The sequence below is a fragment of the Zingiber officinale genome, chromosome 7A (genome assembly GCF_018446385.1).
Source record: "Zingiber officinale cultivar Zhangliang chromosome 7A, Zo_v1.1, whole genome shotgun sequence".
NCBI lineage: Eukaryota > Viridiplantae > Streptophyta > Magnoliopsida > Zingiberales > Zingiberaceae > Zingiber > Zingiber officinale.
This window is the reverse complement of record NC_055998.1, coordinates 23,394,253-23,422,064: the sequence shown is the minus strand read 5'-3', so window position 1 is coordinate 23,422,064 and position 27,812 is coordinate 23,394,253. Positions and strand designations below refer to the sequence as shown.

General features: G+C 34.8%; 1 protein-coding gene across 2 annotated transcripts; it reads left to right on the top strand.

Moving 5' to 3' along the window:
* The first annotated feature begins 1,283 nt into the window (after positions 1-1,283).
* LOC122001170 (GTPase-activating protein GYP2-like) lies at positions 1,284-27,016 on the top strand. 2 transcript variants are annotated; one of them, XM_042555774.1, is made up of 18 exons: positions 1,284-1,533; positions 2,103-2,172; positions 2,266-2,820; positions 2,906-3,094; positions 3,190-3,303; positions 3,865-3,923; positions 4,012-4,078; positions 4,193-4,244; positions 4,319-4,411; positions 4,805-4,888; positions 5,003-5,397; positions 5,815-5,876; positions 6,841-6,910; positions 24,285-24,365; positions 24,442-24,543; positions 25,933-26,066; positions 26,314-26,371; positions 26,717-27,016. In XM_042555774.1, exons 1-18 carry the CDS (start codon positions 1,487-1,489, stop codon positions 26,822-26,824), a joined length of 2,340 nt encoding a protein of 779 aa, XP_042411708.1. In that variant the 5' UTR covers positions 1,284-1,486; the 3' UTR covers positions 26,825-27,016. The 2 variants fall into 2 exon arrangements, with proteins under 2 accessions (XP_042411708.1, XP_042411709.1); XM_042555775.1 differs by lacking the exon at positions 1,284-1,533 and adding an exon at positions 1,639-1,950.
* The last annotated feature ends 796 nt before the right edge of the window (positions 27,017-27,812 follow it).

The window sequence follows — 27,812 nt, the reverse complement described above, 5'->3', positions numbered from 1 at the left end:
ATATTTTAATATAATATACTTTTTTATGATAATTTATCAAAATATCTCAATTTTTGAATTTACCAAAAGGTACCTGGTACTTTATTATTTATCAAATGATACATCATTTTACAGTATTTTTCCCATTCTACCCTCTTGATTATTTTTCTTTTTATTTTCTATGTAGTTCCTTTCTCTTCTCTTTTCTCCTATGCATGCAACGTTTCTTCTCTTTTTTTTCCTCTTTTTTGCACGGTTCTTCTAAATATATTCTAATAACTATGAAAAATCAAAATAAACAATAGATATCATATTTGAACTCCTTACAACCCCAGAAATCTATAGGAACTGAAATGGGTACAATCGAAGCTCTCTAGGTCCATCAATGAATTCCGGTCGAACTCACTGATGGACCTAGAGAACTTCGATTGCATCCATTTTCAGTTCTTGTGGATTTCTGGGTTGTAAGGAGTTCAAATATGTTATCCATTGTTTATTTTCAACTTTTCAAAAGTATTAAAATGTAATAAGAAAGAATTGTCAAAATTCTCAACGTTGGGTCTGATATCGAATCATATCAGGCCCAGGTCAAAACCCTTTGATAAATCTCGAGAGCTCCGATTGCACTCATTTTAGTTTCTGTAGATTTTTTAAATTACAGAGAGTTCAAATATGCTATCCATTGTTTATTTCGAGTTCCGAGAAATATTAAAATGTAATAATAAATAATAGTCAAAATTCTTCACGTTTGGTCTGATGGGAAAAAGAAAAATGTTGTATGTATAGGAGGAAAAAAAAAAATAAAAAAATAAAAAAAAAGAAAAAAAAATAATTAGAAAAGTAGAATGGGAAAATATGTAAAAAACGTGCATCATTTGATAAATAATAAAATAGCATGTCTTTTTGATAAACCTTAAAATTTTTATTATAATTATAGTGGTCTGCAACTCTGGCGTAATTACAATTGTGTTATATTATTTTTGATAAGTTCAAGAGATTTTAATTAAATTTAAGCATTTTTAATCAAAGTGAAAATATTTTGATTAAGCTGTCAATGGATATTTTTTATGTAACAAAGTATTTTATGTGAGTAATTTTCACTAAATTGAACTAAAAGAATTAACTCAATTTAATAATTATGATTGCAATCGGTACAATAAGAATATTTTTTTGGATGATTTTCATCTCTTTTATGGTTATTATAAAAAAATATTTTATCTTTAAAATATTAAAATAATATTTTGTTTTATTGTTTTTTTAAGGTTTATAGTTTTTCCTTTTCTTTTTACATCTCTTTCGTAGACACATTAATGACATAGAATCATTTATGCAGATGGGAAAAAGCTTTATAAGAGGAGACATGTAATGTAGCACTCGCAGCCGTGCCGTTACAGCAGCGAGATCCACCACCACGCCTCCGCTTCCTGCGCACTCAACTGGAATCCGTCCACATCCTTCGCGAGAAGGGCGGCGCTAGTGGCGGACGCGGCAGCGGCGTAAAGCGGAGATGAAGAGCAGGGGCCGGCCGCGCATCCCGACCGTTGAGCTCAAAAGGTCAGCCCTCCCCGCGTCGATGTCACCACGCGTTTCGAAACCTCCGCGTTGCTCGCCTTTTCAATCCTCTCTCATTTCCTCGGAAGAAACTGATTTTGAGTTTTGACCTTCTTCTCCTTATCATCTACGCTAGATTTCGTTTTTCCTCGTCCACGCAGATTTGATTTGGCCAATGTAGCTGCTTTCTTGCGTGTCTTTTACATCGGCCATTTGGGAGTCTATGTGCTGGAATTCCTCCTCGGATGCATTAGGATCGAGTTTTTCTTCATTCCGTAGTAGGTAGGGATTCCGATCCCACCGGATTTCTAGGGTTTTAACCCCGACAGTTGTCCACAATTAGTTCCATGGACGGTCGTATCGGTTTCGCAGTTTCTACCTACTGATCACTTCTACTATCCATATGGATGTAGATTCTAGGTAAAACAGAGATCCTCTTTTTTCGACAATAGATGTTTTACTCTGAACTCTGATGAAATGATTTGGTTTATTATTCCCTGAATCATGAAACGTTCAGTTTATCTCGTGTTGTTTTTAGTGTATTTTGAATTGCTGATGCAAAATGCGAGCAGGGATGCCTATGGATTTACGGTGAGGCCCCAACACTTACAGAGATATCACGAGTATGCAAAGATCTACAAGGCAATACGTTGAATTTATCCTACCTTTTGCATCCTTGCCTGCTTATTATTAGAAGTTTTTGTTACTGATCAGATGCTGCCATTTCCATTTCAGGAGGAGGAAGAAGAGAGATCCAATCGGTGGAAGGATTTCTTGGACAGAATCTGTGAATCAAAAGAGGGGGTAACTAAAGATTCTTCAGTAGATGAGAGTCTTGGAGGAGCAAATAATGTTGCAGGCGCAGAGGGCAATCAGAATGGAACTGGTAACCACGAAACCTTGGAAGAGGTAGCTGCTAAGAATACCAGTGAAGCGAGGGCTCACAAAATCCAAATATGGAGTCAGATAAGGCCATCATTAAGTGCTATTGAAGAGACGATGAGCTATCGAGTGAAGAAAAGAAGAAGACCTTATAGTGATGGAGAAGTTACCGGAAGCAATGGAACCTTTCCGGCTTTGAATGAGCAGAACAAAGGTGTGCCCAGGTCAGCTAGAGGTGCATCTGAAGAAGAATCTGAGGAAGAATTTTATGATGTTGACAGACCAGAATTAGTTCAAGAAGCATCAGGGGGTGCCGATTTGCCTACCGACGATGCTCCTTCCTTCCCTTGGAAAGAAGAGTTGCAAAGCTTGGTTCGTGGGGGTTTGCCAATGGCTCTAAGAGGGGAGGTGCATTCAAGATTATATTAAGTAATGAATGCTTTGTCATATTAAAATTGACAATGTTTTCCCTCTGTATGTGTTTTGGTTGCAGTTGTGGCAAGCCTTTGTGGGTGTGCGAGCCCGTAGGGTCTCAGGATATTATGATGGCTTACTATCTACAGAAGCAGACACAGAGAATGGAAATGCAAGTGATCATGAAACCTCCAACTCAAATGACTCTGAGTTGTCAAAAGCAACTCGACGATGCATCCCTGAGAAGTGGAAGGGACAGATTGAGAAGGTTGTCATGTGAATGAGACCTTAAATTCAAATTCCCACACCATCAAGTGAGTTTTGTTATTGTAGGAATTTTCTTCACTTTTGTTTTATTGGTAGGATTTGCCACGAACATTTCCTGGGCACCCTGCTTTAGATGAAGATGGGAGGAATGCTTTGAGGCGCCTACTAACAGCTTACGCGCGACATAATCCATCAGTTGGATATTGTCAGGTAGCAATGCACTTTTTACTAGCAAATTCATGCACATCTTAGATTTTCTGGTTTATTATTATCACTTTGAAGGTTTTATTCTATATAATAAACTAGTAGTATATTTATAAATTTGCTAAGTTTTCCACAATATTTATGGATATTAAGAGATGTTTCACTAGTTCACAGCACATGCTTATGATATGTATTTTTTTTAAAAAAAAACTCTGTAGAAGGTCACAGAAATTTCTGAAAATGTACTGTCTAAACAGTGAATACCGGGGCCAAGTTTGTGAGTTTAATTACTAATATCCATGTCTATAATTGGTGATTTATGATTTAAACTAAGGTTTTCATGCCTCAGTAAAGTGAATTCAATAACGAGAAACATCCACACAGAAAAATCAAAAATATATGGGGTGGAACATATGTTTTGTTGAATACTTTGGTGTGGGTGTTCGTGTATCTATTTGTAGAACTTCTATTCTGCTTTGAAATTGTAGGCATTGTTCTCTGATTATGAACCAAGGATCAATATTTAATCAAATTTTGCTTCTTACCTCTGGGATTTCATGCCTCCAGGCCATGAACTTCTTTGCAGGCTTGTTGCTACTGCTGATGCCTGAAGAGAATGCATTTTGGTAGGTTGAACAAGAATAATAATTGCTTTACCAAAATTCTCGAATTACTGCATTTTATTTAGTCATGTAAATTATTGGTATTTTGTAGGACTTTGGTTGGTATTATTGATGACTACTTTGATGGTTACTATTCTGAGGAAATGATTGAATCTCAGGTTTTGATCCATGTTCAATCACCACTTTCAGTATCATCTTCATTTCATTCACTGATGGATGTTTGGTGATGACCAGCACACATGTTAACTTTTTGATTTGTTAATCTCCATCAGGTGGATCAACTAGTTCTTGAGGATCTGATTCGGGAAAGGTTTCCAAAATTGGGTCTGTTTCTTTTGTGGAGATATTCTATTGCGTTATCTGATGACTTACCGGATATAATACATTCCTGTTGGCAGTAAATCACCTGGACTACCTGGGCGTTCAGATTGCATGGGTTACTGGACCTTGGTTCCTTTCAATTTTTGTAAATATGCTTCCTTGGGAAACTGGTTAGTTCTTTAGATTCACTACATTCGATTAAAGATAATTGCCACTCAATTTTAGTTTATTTTTCTTGAAACTTCATCTTGTTCGTACAATCATACTGTTTGTTTTTTTTACTTTTCTTTATTATTTATAGAACCTCCTTATTGAGGTGCTAGATTCTCGTATTCTTACATGGACTCTAAGATAGATATTTTGGCATCTCCTCATCTATTGCACATCCGATAATATTTAGTCATATACTCGTATCTTTCCTTGTACCTCAGCTCTATCTCAAAATTTTGTCATAAATCACCACAATTTCCTGTTCATTGGTTTACACTTGCCAATTTCTGATTAATCATATCCGTAAAAGATGCAAATGTCGTCTCTTTATTCTTTGTCTTTGTCCATCTCAGTGCTGCGTATTTGGGACGTGCTTCTTTTTTATGGAAATCGCGTTATGCTATTCCACTCAGCTCTTGCATTGATGGAGTTATATGGTACTGGGTAAATGACATTTGGTTTGTGTTCTTGAATAATCTATTTATCTCAATCAAGTTATACTTGTGCAATGCTTGAGTCTCTTAAGATGCCCCCCACGCAATGATGTCTAGGTCCTGCACTGGTCATGACAAGAGATGCTGGAGATGCAGTTACTTTGTTGCAATCCCTTGCTGGTTCTACCTTTGACAGCAGCCAACTTGTCTTGACAGCTTGCATGGGTTTCCAAGCTGTCAGTGAGATGAAATTGGAAGACTTGAGGAAAAAACATAGACCTGAAGTCTTAGCTGTCATGGAGGAAAGGTCCAGAGGCCTTCGTGTTTGGAAGAACTCTCAGGGCCTTGCATCTAAATTGTATAGTTTTAAGCGTGGTCCAGAGTCATTACATGCAGAAACTGACTCCAAGGTTGGATCAGGTGAACTTCAAATCAATGAGTCAATTGAGGGATACAAAAGTAGCTTAGCAGTTGATGGCGAGTCAGATTCTGTGCCTGATCTCAAAGAACAGGTAATCTTTCTGCCTAACCAACCTATGTTTAATCTTTTGCTTAGCGTTCAAGCGCTTACTCTATTTAACCAGCCAATTCTGGCACCACAGAATATTTAAATGCTCCAGTAAAAAAGTAATGCAGGAATTTTTTATTATTTCTAAAAGAATGTTAAATAATTATTTTGACAATCATTTATGAGGAGCTAGAGAACATAGAGTTCCAAGGAACAATTGACAAAGGACAAAGGCATCCACCCATCCTAAATGATGACTCCTATCCAAGGCTAGTTCACTGGAGATGAAGTCATAAAATAAGTACCAAGTTGATTGCACAGTTGTAACTCTGATCATATAGGAACAACTATTGTCTTTCTTATATTTGTTATATTTCTTAGTTTTATTGTAGTATTAATACGAGAAGAATCTCTTGTATAGGTGAAATGGTTGAAGGTTGAGTTATGCAGATTGCTGGTTGAGAAAAGATCAGCTGCTCTTAGGTGTGTGTACATACTTCACCCTGCTCTCCAGTTTGCAAGTGACCTCTTGATTCATCTTTGTGTTAGTGCACATTTGCATTTCTTCTATCTGTTTACATCCATTAGAATCACATGATTGTGTGGCTTTGTTTGTGTACCATTCCTTAAAATTCATTTGTTGCGTGCACTTGTCTTTGTTGTCAGGAGAGAGGGCAAGGGTGCTGCAAATTATTTAATTCATGCTTTGTTTTAGTTATTTAGCTTTGTTACCTCTTTTGGATCAAAGCAAAATATTAACAAGAGATGCAATAAAGGAAATGATCATTGTATTGCCAACAATATTCTTGGATCAGAGTATTTAGATGTTAGGAAGCAACGCATAACGAAAAATTAGTCTAGCAGATATGATAATGGAAGGTGTAAGGGGTAGGAGACCAACGGAATTCTAGTTAAAAAAAGAGTAGCTTAGTACACCAAGCTTCCGCCAATGTGGGGTCCAGGGTAGGGCCCGACCATATTAGATCTATTGTACTTAGCTTTACTCTTTATTGCAAGAGTTTTTTCTGTGACTCAAAGCCGTGACCACCAAATCGCACAGCTGCGCCAAGGTTCCCCTTCAAGGAAACTCCAGTGAATGGAATAACAATCATTTTAGCTGATTATTGATGATATAACATTGTATAGGGCTTAATGGGAGTAGAATATCTATGAAGTTGACTCAAAATAGTTGGGACAAGCACAACTTAATGATGACGACTATTTGTTGCCACTAACACTTTAACATGACTAGCTTTGTAACACATGTTTACAGAATTCTTAGACTGATAAGTTGTCTCTTTTCCTTTGTAGATTTTCAAGATTGAAATTTCTACTAACGTTCTCCTATTTATGTATGCTAATGTGTCTCTTGTGGCTGAGGAAAAGTTGAATAAGTTTTCATTAGTAACTCTGACTTTTTTGTATTTTTTCTGATCTATTTTGTTAGAGCTGAGGAGTTGGAGACAGCATTGATGGAGATGGTCAAACAGGACAATAGACGTCTTTTAAGCGCCCAGGTAATTTAAAGGATATTTGATAAGTTCAGTTGCCTAGGTATGTTAATGGTTTATGTCTGCCATTTAGTTCCTGGTTGATCCCTTTTCTGATAACCTTCTAGTATAGCAATTAGTAACACAAACCTTTTGAAGATATTGGAATTAAAAAATGAATGTACTTTGGCATAGTTACTCCAAAGAAACTTGCAATCTTTAAATACAAATTTATAGCCACCTTTTTTGAGTTGAAAATAAGTTACATACAATTTGATTTATTGTCTTAACATAAAACAAAATATACTAGGGACCAAATGAAAGCACGAAATTCAGGTTGTTGAAAAATTGAAATATACTCTATCAGCCTTTGAATCATGATGCGCGCATAGATAATCTGTTAGTTTTGATCAGGTTTGGATTCTTTAGTTTCTGTAGTTGCTTGTTCTAGAATACTACCATCATTATTAACATTTGTATATGTATCTTGAGATTTATGATTATAGGGCTTGATTTGGTCCAGATGATCCAGATCTCAATTAGCATAAAAACTAGATCTGAAGTAGGCTAAAAATTTTGTTGGAAACTCAGAAAACAAACTGATGCCTGATGTTCCTTCATCATTTCTTGGTAGAATCTTGATCCAGACATTCTTGACTGAATATAGCACACAAATTAAAAAGCTTGACATTCACTGAAGTATATCATTTTTCTAAGAATTTTTAATATTATTAGAGAATGCTCTTAACTTCTAGGTCAAATTTCCTTTTTCAACTTTTGAAATTTTAGTTTTGGTAACTAGAAAAGAATTGATGAAATAGTTAAAATAAATGGACAGGAATTTCCTTGAAGAGTTTTAGTTATCTTAGATGTATTACACAATAATACAGGGATATTGATGGTAATATAATTAATATAATAAAAAAAGGATGGTTGAAATCATGGTTTGCAAAATCGCGATCCTAGATCCTACAATCCAAAACACCGAATCGATCCCAGATCGTGTAGAATCATTTTTTGTAGTGGAATCACAGCAGGATCGTAGAAGGATCGATAGGATTGGATCAGGATCGGAATAGGATCGGAGTAGGATCGGTAGAAGCTTTGAGAGATTATAACTTTTGATTCAGGTTAAACCACGGAACCTATAATATATCAAATTGAAACATGTTTAGAGATCTACAATTGATTATCGAGTAAAACCCCTAACTTCTTAGTTTTAAACTCAAAAAACTTCGTTTAAAGTCTTTTCGGAGGCTCAGAAGATTTTTATTTTATTTTTATTATCTTTTGTACTATTTTATAAATTAGGTTATTTTCATCTTTCGTAGAGCCTTTTGCAAAAAGCAGCGTAAGCATACAATGGATTCTTCCTCGGGATCCCACATGACGGGAGTTTTGTGCACCGGGCTGCCCTTTTCATCTTTCGTAGAGTTAGGATTAGTGTTTTGAGACTATTTAAATATCTATTTAGTTGTTTTTGAGTTAGTTTTTAATTAACAATATTTCGTCATTTCTTTTCTTAAAACGATGAGTTTTTTGGGTGTCTATTATTTAGTATTTTGCAGAATCAACAAGTCTTTAAAAGATTGTTTCCGACGTTCGTGTTCGAATCAAATGTTTCAACAATTTCCACTATGTCAGCTACTTTGTTGACCTTAAACCAAGTTATCTTGTGAACTAAGGGAATATTATTGAGGTTAATGTGATTATTGTTTGTCTGTTAATAACAATTTTATACTCTTAATTTTGTGCTATGAAAAACATAAATATTATTGCGTGTTACTATACTAGAATGATAGTTAAATTACTAATTAATTTAGATTTATATATGTAATAATGTTAAATGTGATGTTGAGTGTCAACACTTGTATGTATATGTAAAATTATTAATCTATTTATATGTAAATGACCTTTTTAGATTTTTTTTCTAAATATTAATCATGTACCATAAAATTTCAAAGGTTTTTAGTAGGATCGTACGATTCTACGGTCCGATTCTGACCGATTCGATCTGATCCTAACTCCAAATTAATCCTGCGTAGAATCATGATTTTATAAACTATGGTTGAAATATAGAGGAGGTCCTGGATTCTTGAAAGATTCTTGTGATCCTCTTAAGCTAAAAGAAGGATAATTTTAAAGATTGTTATGATCTGGCATTCTTTATATGCATACTTTATGCATCAGAGTATTAGGCTCTTAGGAAAAATCTTTTGCACGAAGTTTATTTTATAGTGAGAATGTTAAGATAGATGTGAGTTATTAAAAATGATCATGGTTTAAAATCACGAATCGTATCGGAGTTTCGGTCTATGACCAAAATAATACGATTTCGATACTATATCGTACCGTGCTGATATGATTTTGATATTTTTTAAATATAAAATATATTAATTAAAAAAATATATAATATAAATATTTTAAAAATAAAAAAATATAAAAATATCTTTTTTAAAAATAAAAAATATAGAGATAAACAAACTTAAATTTTAATTAAAATCTTCTCATCCGCTCCCAAATAGTTGGGATGATTTGATGATAATGAAGATGATGGTTAACTTTTGTCATTATTATCAGTCCACCTTAAATGAGGATGATGGCGAACTCTTGTCATGTGTATGAATAATTTTAATATTGCTTTATGTTATTGTAGTAATGCAATATATATATATATATATATATATATATATATATAATACGATTTTGATATCTTGAGTGAGGCCCCATGCGGGATCACTTCTGAGCGCCCCGTGCACTTAGTCGCCTATGTTTACTGTTGAATTTCACAATTACTTTTCACGATTTTAATTACGGTTGATAATTTCTATTCACAATTTTGGTATCAAATTCTAAAAATTTGTAAGGACTTTTTATGTCTAACAGACTCCAACTCGTACAAAAATATCCTCTAGTAGACAATTTTTATCTTTAATTAGACATTATTAAAAATTTACTCTTAAAACTTCAAGAGCAAGTAAGACAATAATAGTTACACCTTGAAATAATAACTGAACAAGTAAAATAACAAAATCAATAGATAAACAGTATTAGACAAAATTTAGATTTTTTAAAAGAATCTCAAGACTCCTTACTTAAAAAAACATTTAAGGCACACTAAACTAAATCGTTTGGAACCAAGAGACACACTAGTACAACTTAAAGAGTTACTCATAGCCAACAAAGCTCAACTCATAAATGGACTAGATAACTGACAACAAACCTTTGAGGAAGTTAAATATAAATGAACAAATTACACTTTGAAAATAATTACTATGAAGAATCTTTAGACTTTTCCAAACAATTTGCTAAACCAACAGAAACAGGCTACTGTAAACTTAAAGTTGTAGGAACAGGAGATCAAGTTCTCATCCAACAAAATAACACCATATTAGCCTTACTCACATCTCTCCATCATAGACTTACAATAATAGATAACAAACTACTACAACTAGAAACTCAAATAAAAAACACACCTAAGACTACAGATTTATACTAAAGTATTAATACTATATCAAAAGATTTAAGTAAACTCTCTACCGGAGCTATAATCCCTAGAAAACAACCAAAAAAATATAAAATTTTAACATATAATGAGTCAAACAAGAACCAAAACTGAACCTTTTTTAGGCCTCCCACAAACAATAAGAGGACAAACTGAAACAAATACTACTTCCTGGTTAGATATTATCATAACACATGGAAGAAATAGTACTTCAACAAATACATATCAACTAGAAGACTTAATAGATGTCGAAAGTAATATGGTTACTTTCTCAGACAGACAATTAACAACATTAAATTCAAGATACATTTATAATCAAGGATTACTAAACTTTTCAACAGCACTTTATAGACATCATAGGACACAACCACTACACTTACCAGATGGAAGAGAAGAATACTTAGCCCTCATGAGAGTCAAATCTGCAAGAGCACTCTCACAAAGACAACATAACTATATCCACCTAGGATTACTAGTAATAGAACTTAGAGGACTAACAAGAAAAAGAATAGGAGCTAAAGTGTTCCTAGTCCTCTAGGATTCTCGTTTCTCAGAAATAGAGCAGGCAATCATTGGACTTCTAAAAGTAGACATGAATAACAACCTTGGAATTACATACTTTTATCCAAATTCTAATATAACTATTGAAGATTTTATTAAACATATTAAAATAAATGTCCAAGCCAAAGGTTATGGAAATTTTCTAAAAGATAACATCTTGACTGATATGGTCTTTTGGGGAAAAACAATGACATAAATTAATAATAGTTATAAAGTCCAAATAAACTTTGTCATTAAAACGGTAACATCAAAAGGTATATCCTTTTTGGAACTAAAGGATTTTTCTTCTCAAACCCTAGCAGGACTAGATCAGAGTTTAAATTTAGACCTCAACACACAACAACAAATATTAAGACCAAAAGAATCGATTTTGTACAAAAATAGACATGGGAAAATGATAGTCAGAATTAATGACTATTTACTTCTCAGAATGAAAAAGAAGAAGAGGAAGAAAACTTTAACTTAATGAACATTGAAGGCCTACCTGAAGAAAACCAGGACCAAGAATTCCCAGGCTTTTATGATGACTTAGACGAATATATGTATAGCCCAGTAGAAATAGCATCCTATACAAATATAGAACCGTTGAAATTTGAACAAAATAAAAAACAATTACATAGACTAGAACAGGACTGGGAACTCTATTTTGATGATGATCAAAACATCATTGCTAGGAAACAATTCCCACAAGTAAATCTTATGAACCCAGCAGAATCAACAGGAACATCTAGACCATCCGGAAATATATCCTTAAACGTACCTCTAATAACCACACGTTATCCTGAAAGTTCTATATGAACAAGATACTATGGCCAAGGACATCCCCTAGAACAGGAATTGCTCCATACACCAGTAACAATCCATTACTTAGAACAATAGGAAAAAGATAACCACAAAACTTATTTTGAAAAAAACTCTGTACTCTTAAATATAGCAGAATGTGATGATCCTCAAATGTATGACATATTTAGAATAATGGATTGTTTTAGTCCAAAGGGACTACTAAGCCAAACATGAACTTGATATTAAATCTGGCGAAGCTATGATGTGTATAGGAGAAAATTACTTGGGGGTGTAGCTAGAGCAGTATGAGAATCATATAAACAAAGTTTCCAGAAGACATTACTAGAATAGCAACCCAAGGAAATAATATCGTAAATTTTTGTTATATTGTACACTGCCAATTAACGGCCAAAGATGCTAACACATGCTTAGACATAAGACAGCGAGAGGTAATGCGAAACTTAGAACAATTACAACTCTTTAGTTGGAATTGGATCAAGTCAATTTGTAATGACTTTTTAGCCAACAATCTTTGGAAATTACTGCAACCTTGAATTAGGGGAAAGATTATTTAGTCAATTACCAGGTGACTTAGGCAAAGAAATCCATAAAACATGGGCAGATATGAAAGTCCTCCCTTAATATGACAACATATGGATAAGAATACAACACATTATAATAGTACTAAAAAAATGTACATACAAATACAAAAACAACTTAAAAACCAACACTGCGATTTTTGTAATCAGATTTATACTCCACAACAATATGGAGCCTATTAACATAAACAATACAAAAGAAGAGGACGACAACCTCCTAGACCTATTATACAATCACAACACCAGGAAAAACTAAAGAAAACATATTTTGTTCGAAAAAGTAAGGAAAAGAAGCCTAACTTAAATAAAGATAAACATGTAAAGAAATATAAATTTAAAACGTATGCAAACACTATTACATATTTATTACATATTTCACCTGTCACGAGCTAGGACATCTTTCTTTGGCTTGTCTTACAAAGAAAAACCTTTAGAACCCCAGCTAATAAATTGCACAAACTTGGATTTAGTTGAAATCGAATTAGATGTCTCAGACACATCCTCAATATACTCAATAGTATCCGCGATCGAGAAGCAGTATCTTCTTCCTCAGATTATACACTAATCAATTCTTTTCTACCACCTCCAATACAAATTGACAAATATGGTTTCCCTACATATATATTACAAGACGAGTTAAATGACTTAGAGGAACAATGGGAAGATATCTATCAACCAGTTGACATAATACTCCGATAGGTATTATCACATAGCTTGGATACATACTCCGAATGTCCACACCAATAGACCTTAAAATCAGGAACTACTAATGTTCTTTGTTTTATCTGTGGTTACTATCCTTCTATCGACAAACGAGGAAGCTGTACCGTGCGCAGACAACAATGTTGCACACTTTGGCTGGATACGGTATTTCCATATTAATGCCTATAACCCTAGGACCTCAAGAAACTTATTTCTTGAAACAAGACTTTTAGTTTTAGAAACTCAACAACCTAGAGGATGAAGTAAAATTACTTAGACTAATGGCCCAGATAATTAAGCCTACTGATAAAGGAAAAGAGATAGTCATCTCTGAACCTCAACAGGACTTAGGCATGATTTTTATTAAAACACCTAGTGTTTGTAATACTGGTCGTACCATGGACATTCATGTTCGATGCCTTGCCAACATCCATGGACATGAATTTACTCTCCATGTCTTTTTGGATAGTGGAGCTACTAATTCCACAATAGATGAGAAGACCCTTTTAGCAATCTTTTACTTCTTGCATTCATCAAAACTATTACTCATCCTATGGTGAGTATCCAGTTTGATGGTCAAACTTTAACCAATACAGAGTTTGTTACAAACATACACCTTCATTTTTACAATAATGGTGACACTTTCGGTCCACCCTTGTCGTTATCCAAACTCTGGATAAAACCTTTACAACACTCCAATATCCGCTTAATTCTTGGACTCAACATTCTTATCCAACCTGACCGTGCCCTTCTTCTCACCAAGGATTATACCCTTTTTCTTTCTACTCCTATTGTATCTGACTATTCGGCGTCGGTACAAAAGCATGACGTTGTCCCTTAAAATATTCTGACTCTATTAGTACTACCTCCATCTAAAGTAGTACCGCCTAAGGTACATAGTCCCCCTTTAACCCAGGAAGCAAACTGCCATTATAAAGACCAAACTATTTGTAGAAGCTCTTGCCTAATATACAGACAACCCATTTCCAATGACTTAGCTTTTCAAGAACTTTAGGAAAATAACCTTTTTGATGACTTAATGAATGAATTGCATGGCAAATATCTCTTTAGTTCTCTAGAACTACCAAAGGATTTTTTAGCACCGACAACATTACTCCAGCTTATCTAAACGCAAATAAATTTAGACGATATAGTTTCTAAACTAGAAAAACTAGAAATTATAGGAGACAACCCCACCAAATATTGGCGTAGAGATAAGATATACTGTCACTTATCAATAATAAATCCAGACTTACCCATAAAAGGACAAGACTTGCAATAGACAAACTGAGAAATAGAAGAATGTAAAACTCACATTCAACAACTCCTAAAACATAGAGCTATTCAATGCTCTACCTCCAGACATAGGAGTCCAACTTTCATAGTAAACAAGGGAGCTAAACAAAAGAAAGGGCAATCCGGAATGATATTCAATTATAAGAGACTTAATGAATTATCAAGAAGATGATATAAAATTTCAAACAAGGATCAGTTATTGAATAAAATACAAGACTCAAAGTGATTCCAAGTTCGACATGAAATCTGGATTCTGGCAAATCAAAATACATCCAGACTCTGTAGAATGGACTACTTTCTTTTGTCTCGAAGGATATTTTGAATGGCTAGTAATGTTGTTTGGTTTAAAAGTAGCACCACAAATCTTCTAAAGAAAAATGGATAATATATTTAAAAATGTATCCCGTTGTACATGCGTATATATAGATGATGTATTAGTATTCTCCAAAATAAAAGAACATTATGCGCATCTGCATCTTATCTTTAACTTATTTGAAACCCACGAATTAATTATTTCCCGAAGCAAAATGAAACTGGTTGTAAAGAATATAGAATTCCTAGGAGCAAAAACGGACAAAGGAAAATGTCTTTACAACCACATATTACTACCTAAATACTAAACTTTCATGATAAGATGGAGGATACGAAAATTTTTAGATCTTTTAAATTATGCTAGACTATATCTAAAGTATATAGGAAAAATTATTGGACTTTTGTATAATAAAACATCACAAATAGGATAACAATATTGTAACCAACAAGATTTAGATATGGTCAGATAAATACAAGAAATGGTAAGAAAACTACCTGAATTAACACTACCTCTTGATTTAGATTATCTGATTATTGAAACAGATGGTTGTAAAACAGGATGGGAAGGAGTCCTCTACAGAAAATCTGATAAATATGATCTTAAAAATATAGAAGTACTGTGCAGGTATACTTCAGGCCAATACAAAGAAAAAGGTCGCCTAACTTCTTTGGACTATGAAATTTTAACTGTAATTTACTGTTTTGATACTTTCAAACTCTTTATTTGCAGCAAACAAGAGATCACAAAACATATTGTGAATCTATAGTAAAATATAGCTAACAAACAAAAGGTCTTAGTTCAAAAAGATGATTAGAATTTACAGACACCATTATTAATAAAGGTTTAACCATCCAATGGGAACACATTAAGGGAAGTAACAATTCCTTAGCAGATACATTATCTCGATTATTATAATAAACTTTGAGATACTTCTTGTAGACATGGATAAACAAAAGAAAGTTAACACTTTTACAATGAACATGCAATTCGAAAATCAAGAACTTCAACAATTTACTCGTTATGAAGAACAATTTCATTTTACAGCAAGAGAAAAATTAGATCACATACAGTCATGCCTTCTTGACAACATCTGAAACATTCCAACAATTTTTAGAGGTACTAAATACAAGATAGTCATAATAAATGCTATGACTAATTACTTTTAGACAACAATACTAAAATCAACCGGAAAGAAGTTCTCCTGTTATGTAGTTTACTTTGGTTCTCAAGTAGGAGTATACTATGATTGGGAAGAAGTTACTATAGCTATTCAAGGTTGTGCAAATCTTTCATTTTAGGCTTCTACTCATTGGAAAATGAATTATTTAACGTTTGGGCAATTAAGAACCAACGCTGTAGCCACATCCACACAAAGGCGAAGCAATTTTGTTGGGTCTTCCCAACACTATTCCAGATGATATTTCTATTCCAGTCTTTAATTTTCAAAACTTTGTTGAATTATGTGAAGCTTTAAAGATTTTACACCATCAGAAGATCCCAAAAGGGATGACAATCATTTATGAAGGAGAAAGCAACCCCAAGCTTAAATGCCACAAACGCAACAAAACTTGTGAAACTTCAGAAACATATGGCTGTCAATGCAACCTCTTACACCAATAATTAAAGGAAGAGTAATTATTTAGTTCCTCTTAATGGACTATGACTTGCTCTACGTACATGATCCAGACTTCCCCCAAGACTTTCCAAAGAAACTTGGACAAATCATTTCTTTAGCTCTAGACGAAAAAGAGACATTTGTCATCTATACTTTAGAAAGTTCACCTCCAGAATGGGTCGGCTTAAAAATAGAGCTTGCTTGACACCTCATTAAAATTGACATTGGCAAACTCAATGGCTGACAACCGGAGTTTGATGACTATGCTTCTAATTTTGACATAGAATGAGAAGCTTTCTCCTCTTTATCAGATCAACTAAAACATTTGAGAGCTTCGGTTCAAGGAGCTAAGTGGTCATGGGATAAACTAGAAGATCCAAATGAAAATAGAGCTTGCTCGGCACCTCATTAAAATTGACATTGGCAAACTCAATGGCTGACAACCCGAGTTTGATGACTATGCTTCTGATTTTGACAAAGAATGAGAAGCTTTCTCCTTTTTATCTGATCAACTAAAACATTTGAGAGCTTCGGTTCAAGGAGCTAAGTGGTCATGGGATAAACTAGAAGATCCAAATGAGTACCTCCTAGTCGGAGAAACATACACAGAGAAAATATACTGGCATGGGTATTAGATTCTTTCCTTTCTTTTTTACAACATAACATTTAACCTTACTACAACACTACCAAGGGAAGGCTGACAGATGGGCCACGAAATGACTGGCAAGTTCTGTTCTATCCTCCAGAGCATATCGAGCATCCTTAGTCAGGTCGCAACAACATACAACCCAAGAACCATATGCAGCTCAAGATACAGACATGAAGCTCAAAGTTCAGCCCAGTTCCAGGACACGCCGAAGGAACGAATTCTATTCTATCATTGGTTTCTATCAGCAAGCAAAACCCAGCCAACATGATGGAATTATAGGGACCCACTCTGTCCCTTTCCACTATCTTTACAACTCCACTACTCTTAGTGGAATTGTCCTTCTCTACTTTACCGCTATTCCTTCTCATCCTCAAAGAACCTTTTCCTCCTTTACCCAGGCCACGCTATGCACTCACGGGAGGAATTTGTTCCTTCTCCACTAAGGAACATCCTCGTCTTCTTATAAAAACCCTCTCCAACCCTTGCTCAGCAGGCTCCCCACCCCCCCAAAAAAAAAAGAAAACAAGCGTAAGTACTCTTTCCTCTCGTTCATGCATGTAAGCAATCTTTGTCTATTTCTGTCAGTCTTGTTCGTCTTTGGTTTGTTGGTAGTTTCTATATTTATATTGTTTGTGTATGTAAATATCGTTGCTATGAGCATTAAATAAAAAAAAAGAGTGGCATATGCATATTTCTTCCGTTCCATTATTTTTCTTTTCTCAGTCCTTATCTAACCTTAGCACGAATCGTAATTGTATGAGAATTCTTGTATAAAATTTGTGCAGACTATCTAAGGTCAGAGGGCTAGTTCCTCACACACTAACAGAGAAGTCGGGGTTGCAGGTATATTTTTCTCTACAAGTGAGTAAAATTATGAATAGTATTTGTGAATACTAATTAAAATTGTGAACAGTAATTCTGAATAGTAATTATGAATAATAAATTAACAGTAATTGTGAACAGTAAATTAAACACTAATTATGGACAGGGAATTAAACAATAATTGTGAACTGAATAGAGTAGGTTATGTATTATTTTTCCTTCCAATGAGCCTCACTTGTAAAGAAAAATATACTTGCAACGCTGACTTCTTTGTTGGTGTGTGAGGGACTGACCCTATGACCTTAGATAGTATAGTTATTGTTCACACTAGGGTACTTAGATAAAGATTGAGGAAGGAAAAATAATGGAACGGAAGAAATATGCTATGCCACTGGGCAAGGGTTGGAGAGGGTTTTTATAGAAGAGGGAGAGGTTCCTTAGTGGAGAAGGAACAGATTCCTCCCATGAGTGCATAGCGTGGCCTAGGTAAAGGAGGAAAAGATTCTTTGAGGATGAGAAGGACGATTCCACTATAGTGTAGCTGTAAAGGTAGTGGAAAAGGACAAAGAGTGGGTCCCTATAATTCCATCATGTTGGCTAGGTTTTGCTCGTTGACAAAATCCAATGATGGAGTAGAATTCGTTCCTTGGGCGTGCTGGAATTGGGCTAAAGATCTTTGGGTTGAACTTTGGGCTTTATGTCTGGCTGTAGATGTATCTTCAGTTGCATATTATTCCGGGGTTGTATGTTGTTCCGACCTAACTAAGGATGCTCGATATTCTCTAGAGGATAGAACAGAACTTGCTAGTCGTTTAGTAGCCCATCTGTCAGCCTTCCCTTGGTAGTGCTATAGTAAGGTTGAATGTTGAGTTGTAAGAGAGAAAGGAAAGAATCTGGTACCTATGTCTCTAGGCCAGTGTATTTTCTCTGTGTATGTTTCTTAGGCTAAGAGGTACTCATTTAGGTCTTCTAGTTTATCCCATGACCACTTAGCTCCTTGAACTGAAACTCTCCAATGTTTTACTTGATCTGATAAAGAGGGGAAAGCTTCTATGTCAAAATCAGAAGTGTAGTCATCAAACTCCAGTTGTCGACCGTTGAGTTCGTCAATGTCAATTTTATTGAGGTGCCTAGCAGACTCTACTTTTAAGCCGACTCATTTTGGAGGTGAACTTTCTAAAGTACAGATGACAAATGTATCTTCTTCTTCGAGAGCTAAAGAGATGATTTATCCAAGTTTCTTTGGAAAATCTTAGAGGGATCATGTACCCATTGTTTGTAGAGTAAGCCATAGTCCATTAAGAGGAACGGAGCAATTGCTCTTCCTTTAATTATTGGTGGTTTATATGCGTCCATGTTTATATGTACTTTTCTTAAGGCGTATAAGAGGTTGTATCGACACCCATATTTTTTTGAAGTTTTACAAGTTTTGTTGCGTTTGTGGCATTTAAACTTGGGGCTACTTTCTCTTTCATAAATGATTGTCATCCCTTTTGGGACTTTCTGTTGGTGTAAAATCTTTAAAGCTTCACATAAGTCAGTAAAGTTTTGAAAAGTAGTCTTTTGCAAGCGTCTCATATATATAGATATATCATCTGGTATAATGTTGGGAAGGCCCAACAAAATTGCTTCTGTGTGGATGTGGCTACAGCGTTGGTTCTTAATTGCCCTAACGTTAAATAATTGGGCCTATATACCGAGGTTCAGTATTGTTTGGAGAAGTTGTAATAGCCTATGCATATCTTTTTAGCTATTTCTTCGGCCTTCTCTGGTTGTTCTGTTTCCATAGGTATTTTTCCTCCCGTTTTTAGTAGGGTTACTAATAAAGAAATTAGGCCCAATAACTGATTTGGCTGAAGCAAAAACATCTTCCAATGAAGAGAAACCTCGGAATGAAGGATTTGCACAACCAGAATAGCTATGGTAACTTCTTCCCCTTCATAGTATACTCCTACTTGAAAACCAGAGTAAACTACATAACATGAGAACTTCTTTTCGGCTGGTTTTAGTATTATTGTCCGGAAGTAATTAGCCATAAATAAATGACTATCTTGTATTTAGTACCTCTAGGAATTGTTGGAATGTCCCAGATGTTGTCAAGAAAACATGTTTGTATGTAATCTAATTTTTCTCTGTAAAATAAACTTGTTCCTCATAATGAGTAAATTGTTAAAGTTCTTGATTTCTGAATCGCATGGTGTTCATTGTAAAAGTGTTGACTTTCTTTTGTTTATGCATGTCTGCAAGAACTATCTCAAAGTTTATGATAATAATTGAGATAATGTATCTGCTAAGGAATTGTTACTTCCCTTAATGTGTTCTCATTAGATGGTAAAACCTTTGTTAATAATGACATTTCTAAATTTTAATCATTTTTGTTTGTTGGCTATATTTTACTATACCTTCACAATCTGTTTTGTGATCTCTTGTTTGCTACAAATAAAGAGTCTGAAAGCATCAAGATAGTAAATTACAGCTAAAATTTCATAGTCCAAAGAAGTTAGCGGACTTTTTCCTTTGTATTTGCCTAAAGTATATCTGCATAGTGTTTTTATATTTTTAGGATCATATTTATTGGATTTTCTGTAGAGGACTCCTTCCCATCTTGTTTCATAGCCATCTGTTTGATAATCATATAATCTGAATCAAGTGGTAGTGTTAATTCAAGTAGTTTTTTACCATGTCTTTTATTTGTCTGACCAGATCTAAATCTTGTTGGTTGCAATATTTTTGTCCTCTTTGTGATGTTTTATTATACAAAGGTCCCTTGATTTTTCCTTATCCTTTAGATAATGTCTAGCATAATTTAAAAGACTTAGAAAAGATCTAAGGATTTTCGTATCCTCCATCTTACCTGGAAAATTTAGTATTTCGGTAGTAATATGTGGTTGTAAAGATATTTTCCCTTGTCCGATTTCTACTCCTAGGAATTCTATATGCTCTACAGCCAGTTCCATTTTGCTTCGGGAGATAATTAATCCGTAGGTTTCAAATAAGTTAAAGATAAGATGCAGATGTGCATAATGTTCTTTTATTTTAGAGAATACTAATACATCATCTATATATACGCATGTACAGCTGGCTACATTTTTAAACATATTATCTATTTTTCTTTAGAAGATTTGTGGTGCTACTTTTAAACCAAACGACATTACTAGTCATTCAAAATATCCTTCGAGACAAGAGAAAGCAGTCCATTCTACATAGTCTGGATGCATTTTGACTTGCCAGAATCCAGATTTCATGTCGAACTTGGAATCACTTTGAGTCTTGTATTTTATTCAATAACTGATCTTTGTTTGAAATTTTATATCCATCTTTGTGATAATTTTCATTCTCTTATAATTGAATATCATTCGGGATTGCTCTCTCTTTTGTTTAGCTCCCTTGTTTACTATGAAAGTTGGACTCCTATGTCTGGAGGTAGAGCGTTGAATAACTCTATGTTTTATGAGTTGTTGAATGTGAGTTTTACATTCTTCTATCTCCTAGTTTGTCTATTGCAAGTCTTGTGCTTTTATGGGTAAGTCTGGGTCCAATATTTGGTGGGGGTTGTCTCATATAATTTTTAGCTTTTCTAGTTTAGAACTATATCGTCTAAATTTATTTGCATGGAGATAAGCTGGAGTAATGTTGATGGTGCTAAAAATCCTTTGGTAGTTCTAGAGATCTAAAGATATCTTTGTCATGTAATTCGTCCATTAAGTCATCAAAACGGCTGTTTTCCTGAAGTTCTTGAAAAGCTTAGTCATTGGAAATGAGTTGTCTGTATATTAGGTAAGAGCTTCTACAAATAGTTTGGTCTTTACAATGGCAGTTTGCTTCTTGCATTAGAGGGATACTATGTACCTTGGGCGGTACTACTTTAGAGGGAGGTAGTATTGATGGAGCAGGAATGTTTTGAGGGGCAACGCCATACTTTTGTACCAACGCCGAATAGTCGGAGACAATAGGGGATACAATAGGAGTAGAAAGAAAAAGGGCATAATCCTTGGTTAGAAGAAGGGCACGGTCAGGTTGGACAAGAATGTTGAGTCCAAGAATTAAGTGAATATCATATGTTGTTAAGGTTTTATCCAGAGTTTGGACTGAAAGTGTCACAGTTATTGTAAAAACGAAGGTGTTTGTTTGTAACAAACTTTATATTGGTTAAAGTTTGACAATCAAACTGGGTACTCACCATAGGATGAGTAGCAATTTTGATGAACCTGACCACTTCTACATGCCAATTATCCTGGGGGCTTTCCATAGAAATGGATCATAGGCTGTTAGCATTGTTTTAAATAGTGAAACTGCCGTTGTTTAGATTTCATATCTTTTTGTTGGTTTTGTTCAATATATCAATGCAAGTTCTCTCTTTTCCAAACTATTCACTATTCTGGAACAATTCAGAATGATGCATCACCAGTGACTAATCACACCTTTGAAGCTCTTGTTCTAAACCAATACCAATTCCTGGGCATAGGTTTTGATAATCTTATTGCAATTTTTTTCATTCTGAATTAAGGAATAGATTTGTTTTTAACAAATTGTTATTATTTTTAATTGTTCTGATTTACAAAAGATTCTATTTCAAAATCATATCTCGTTCTGATTTCTTATTGTTCTACTGATTATATATCCCCAGAACTTCTGGAAATCTAAATATTTTTAAATATAAATGATGTTTTTAAATATAAATGGAACTAAGATTGGATTCAAGAAAATGTGACTTCAACAATATGAAAAGAAAAGGGTGCAGGAATAGTTAAGTTGGATTGAGTTTTTTCACGAGTTTTTGACATCTTGGATCTATTTATTTAAAGATAAGATTGATCGAGGATATCAGTACACTATTAAACTAAAAAAAAATTGGAGCATCTTTCATAAGCCCTAACCATGATCTTTTCACTAAAAAACTTAATAACAATAACCTATTCCTAAAATGGCAAACTTGGTAATAAATAACTTACTCTTATGGTAACTTGGTCTGCATACTTGAAGGATTAGAAGCTAGCAACATGTCATGGATAATATTGTGTACCAGGTCTTCATGATTGAAGGATTAGAAGCTAGCTACATGTCATGGATAATATTGTATACCAGGTCTGCATGAGTGAAGGATTAGCAGTACACTTAGGGATGTAAATGAACCAAACGGTTCGCGAGCTATTCGGAGCTCGATTCGATAAAAAGCTCATTCGAGTTCGTTCGTTATCTTATCGAGCCGAGCTCGAGCTCGATTTTGAGCTCGATAGTTTTATCGAGCCAAGCTCGAGCTTAAGGATATTCGGCTCGTGAGCTTGCGAACATGTTCGTTTATAGGCTAGCCAGCCAAAAAAACGAATCTTAAAACAAGCCTTAACCGAGCCAAAAAAAAGGAGCTCTAAAACAAGCCAAAAAAATGAGCCTTAAAATGAACTTTAAAATGAGCAAAAAAAAATGAGCTCTAAACGAGCCTGAAAACGAGCCTGAGCTCGCTTAACGAGTTAGGCTCGTTAACTTTGATAATCGAGCTAATAACGACCCGAGCTCGAACTGTTCGCGAGCTTGATAATTCTAAAACGAACCGAGCTCGAGCCTTGTTGATAAAAGCTCGATTCGAGCTCGAGCCGAGCTCGAGCCAAGCTCGAGCCCGAATATAACTGAAACGAGCCGAGCTCGAGCCTAATACTGTTCAGTTCAGTTCAGTTCAGTTCAGTTCAGTTCAGTTCAGTTCAGTTCAGTTCAGTTCAGTTCAGTTCAGTTCAGTTCAGTTCGGCTCGTTTACATCCTGTACACTGTCAGTTCATCAGCTCCAGGCTACTGCATGACTGAAGGATTGGCAATGCCACTGTCAGTTCATCAGATCCAAGCCACCGCATGACGGCAGGATTGGTGCTACCACTGTCAGTTCATCTGCTCCAGGACAAGGCATTTCTAATGATGAAAAATAATCAGGAGTAGACTGCAAGTGTGAAACTGAACGACCAAGAATGCATTATATTAGATCACCTTGTGCAGTTTTCCTGGTGGACATGCTGATCCAATGGCTGAGAAAAGTCCCAATGGTGTGAGCTGCTCTTACACTAGGATTAAAAATATAGCATACTTCAAAAAAAAATATCCCACCCTTTTTTTGAAACCCAGGGGGCATACACACAAAAAAAAAAAAAGACCGAAGGGCAACTTCTCATGCTTTATGGATCAAATTGAGAGAAAATAGATATAGGAAATTGCCTAGTAGTAGTCTGTCACTAATTCTGATGAATTTTTGGAATATTACTATAATACTAGTCATGAATAGCTAGATGTAGATTTGAATTTGGAATCCGATAGGTGATAAGATTTGAGAAAATCCAGATAGTAGGAACACATTCTTAGTCACAATAGTTTCCTTGGAAAAGGTGTGAGGATAATGAGAGACCAGAGACACTCCATTTGATAAATTAAAAATGATATGAATAACTTGTGTATTACCAATGATGTGGCTTTGTGCAAACTCATTAGCTTAATAATTGGGAATATAACTAGATGATTAGTTGTCCTGCTTATATATCCTTTGTGCTAAACCAGGAAAGGGATATTCCTTTTTTAGGTTGAGCAGCTGGAACAGGAATTATTGACATTGCAGCAAGCTCTGGTGGAGAAACAAGAAGGAGAAAATGCCATGCTTCAGGTATAATTGTTTTCCCTTTATGTATAGACAATATCATAATGTTATACTTATTTTAAGAATTGTGACACTTCCAAAGGTATTAATGAGGCTGGAGCAGGAACAAAAAGTGACAGAAGATGCTCGCATGTTAGCTGAGCAGGATGCTGCTTCTCAGAAATATACAGCACACATGCTTCAGGTTCTAATATTCCTGAGTTTGCAGTTGCACTCAAATGGATTGTAGATTTTGTTTTCTGTTTATTTCTTTTCCCCTCATTTATGGAATTTGAAAGTCTGCTCATTTTTTCCCTTCTAGCATAATTTCACCATAAAATATTGATTTTATTTGCCAATCATACTGTGGGTGAAAAATCTTTGCAGCTGAACTTTGTTGATGAAACACGTTTTTGTTCTCTCTAAATTTAACTAAGAAGTGTCATTTTCTATACAATTACCTGACTCTCTTAATATGCATGCCTTAGAGTAAGGGTGCGCATTCTTAACTAAAAATCATACAAACCAAATCAATCAACTGAAATATTGATTTCTTGATCTGAAAAAAAACACGTTTCAGTTTGATTTTATTTTACTGACTCTAATCAACTTTAACTCAAACTGGATACACACAAAATAGTCCTAAGAATACGTTTTATAGGTACAGTAACATGTTAGTCAAGACAAATATAGCTCTGATTGCTATTGTAGTTGTAGCAATGCCTTGTAGTCAGATATTCATCGAAGCCATAGATGGGGACATGCTTTTTTTTAACATTTATGAAATAGAGAATAGGAATAGAAAATTATAGAATCATCAGTAGATTGGCCTATGCCAAATCAAATTTAAAATTTTGGTTTGTTTGGATCTTGATAGTTTTCAAACTTAAAAACTAGATTCCAAGGATTTCAGTTTGGTTTGAAGAGTTTTTAACTGTGCCACCCCTGCCTCAAAGAATAAGAGTTCATGTGTTTCTTGTCTTGATGCCTTTTTGATGAAAATAGTCATATCAAGACCAACCATTTAAAATTAAATACAACTGAGGAATCGACCTCAAATTTTTAGGTTGTTTAGCTATTTGTGTTTAATCAATTTTCTTTAACATCCTTATCTATGTAGACATTGATACTTGAAGTGATATGTAATATGCAGGTTTGAGCTTCAATCAAGATAAATCAATCTTGTAATCATGGAAATCCTCAAACGGGTGTCATAGACAACAATCAAATACTAAGGAATTAAAATCTTGTGAATGGAACAAATAAAGCCAAGCTGATGGATGATGGACAACTTCATATAAGTTGTCATTAATTTTTTTGTTTAGAAACACTTTGGTTCATGAAAAATCATGTAGTGAAAATCTTATCGAATTATTTCGATCAAGAATTTTTCATTTGGCTATATATTTGTTTCAAAGAAAAGCGTCCTTTTGCATTTTACCTGTCAAACTTCTACAAACTGCACTAGAATACTAGTTTGGGCTTGGACTTCATTTGAAATCTCAGTAATTGGCTTTTTCTGCAAATGAAACTCTGTTTTATCATTATTGTCTTTTTTCATATCGGCTACTTAGCTTCTTTTGTTTACACACAGGAAAAGCATGAAGAGATTATGGTTGCACTTGCAAATATGGAAAAAAGGGCTGTGATGGCAGAGTCAATGTTGGAGGCAACGATACAGTATCAGTCAGGCCATGCTAAATCTCAAGAACCGTTGCCTTCGCCAAGGTACCTTAATACAACCTTGCAATCCTGTTGTTTTCTTATATTTGACTATCTGGTCATAACTTATTCAGCCTATCCTCTCTTTTCCATCTTCAACTTTGATCCTTCATGTTTATTGTTTGGTTGGGACCCCTTTCTACTTGTAGTTCTTTCTCGATGCAGCTTTAGCTTTTATGGTTGCATCTGTTTAAATTAATATTCTCCATGTTTGATCAATCAATTTATGCCTTATAAATTATAATATGCCTAGCAGGAAAGCAGGCTTGCTCTCTAGACCATTTGGACTTGGCTGGCTTGACAAGAAAAAGGTAGGATTTGGTAACTTATAATTTCCAAGTCGAAATTTCTCTTAGAAGAATTATTCATGATAATAGTGATTTCTTTCTCCACCTTTGCTTTTCGAGTCATTAGCCTGTCCCCAATGAATTTTATTAAAGTCCTCTTTCCCATCAACAAAATCATACTCGAAACATTTGCAAATTTAATACATTAGGTGGTTAGAAACAACACAGACAAAATCATTGTTGCTTGTGTATCATCATCACGCCGTATGTAGCTCAACTTTTTTTGATTGAATTCATGGATTTTGTTTACACTATATCACCCAGTAACGAATTTTTTGTTGCTTAATATCCTTTATTTTTATGCTCAAGGGCAAACCAGAAGACACCAATGAAGGTAAAAGCCCTTCTGACGTCGTACAGCAGCAGAGCCCCACATCTCAGGGTGATACCGGTGGTCTTCAGCCATCAGATGAATAGCAGACGTTGGATTAATTTGTACGACTTCTCTGCTTCTCGTTCACTACTTTGCATACCCTTTACTTGGTAATCATACGGACGTTCTCTTCACAGAAAACTCTGGGTGGTTACCATTATTGTAATCAAATCAAGATGAATGCGGTTGTACTTTGTCATCGACAGTCTATGAAGAGGTCATTTTTTTTCTCTCCATTAATCGTCAATGTTTTCATTCTGTCCCTGCAATGTTAATGTTTTTTTTTTAAATGCCTTTCAATTTCAATATTTTCCTTTTTTTTTTCTATCTAGTTTTTCTCCCCTTCATTTTAATCATCAAAATTCAAAATGCCAACGCTGTTGTTGAGGCTTAACTGTAATGGAGGGAGCATAACAGTCAGGCAATGCACTCGAATTTTGCTTATTAGAACAAATCCAAACTATTGCTTCTTGTGCTCCAATACAATCTTAAAACAATACCAACCATTCCGCTACTCTGTTTAAATACATAAACCATACTACCTGAGGACTGAAATAGCTGCCCTTCTTGTCTGCAAAACATTTTATAGAAAAATAATAATGATAATCAAAGGGCCCTAATCGAACCCTCTCAGATTGATATTCTTTCGGTGTCACTGCTTGGGTCTTAGGATTGTGTTTGTGAAAAGGCAACTAAGTGCTGATACGACATCGGCATTCCAAGGCCTCATGCTGGGCTTCTCCTGCACTCATCTTGAAGCAATGGCAATTCTCGGGTATAAATTCCGGATTGGACACTGACCCTTAAGCATTGGATCCCATTTGAGAGAAATTCTTCCTGTCTTCGAACACTGGCAGCGCCTGCAACCAAATAAAGCATGATTAATGCTATAGATGAATCAATGACTTTTTGGAAAGGCTTCATTTCCTAACGAGCATGAAGAAGCTCTTCCTTTGTAGTAAAGATCAAACCATATCTCAAATATTAACTAACAGCATACTCTCGCCTGCACTTCTTGAATTGTCGATAGCT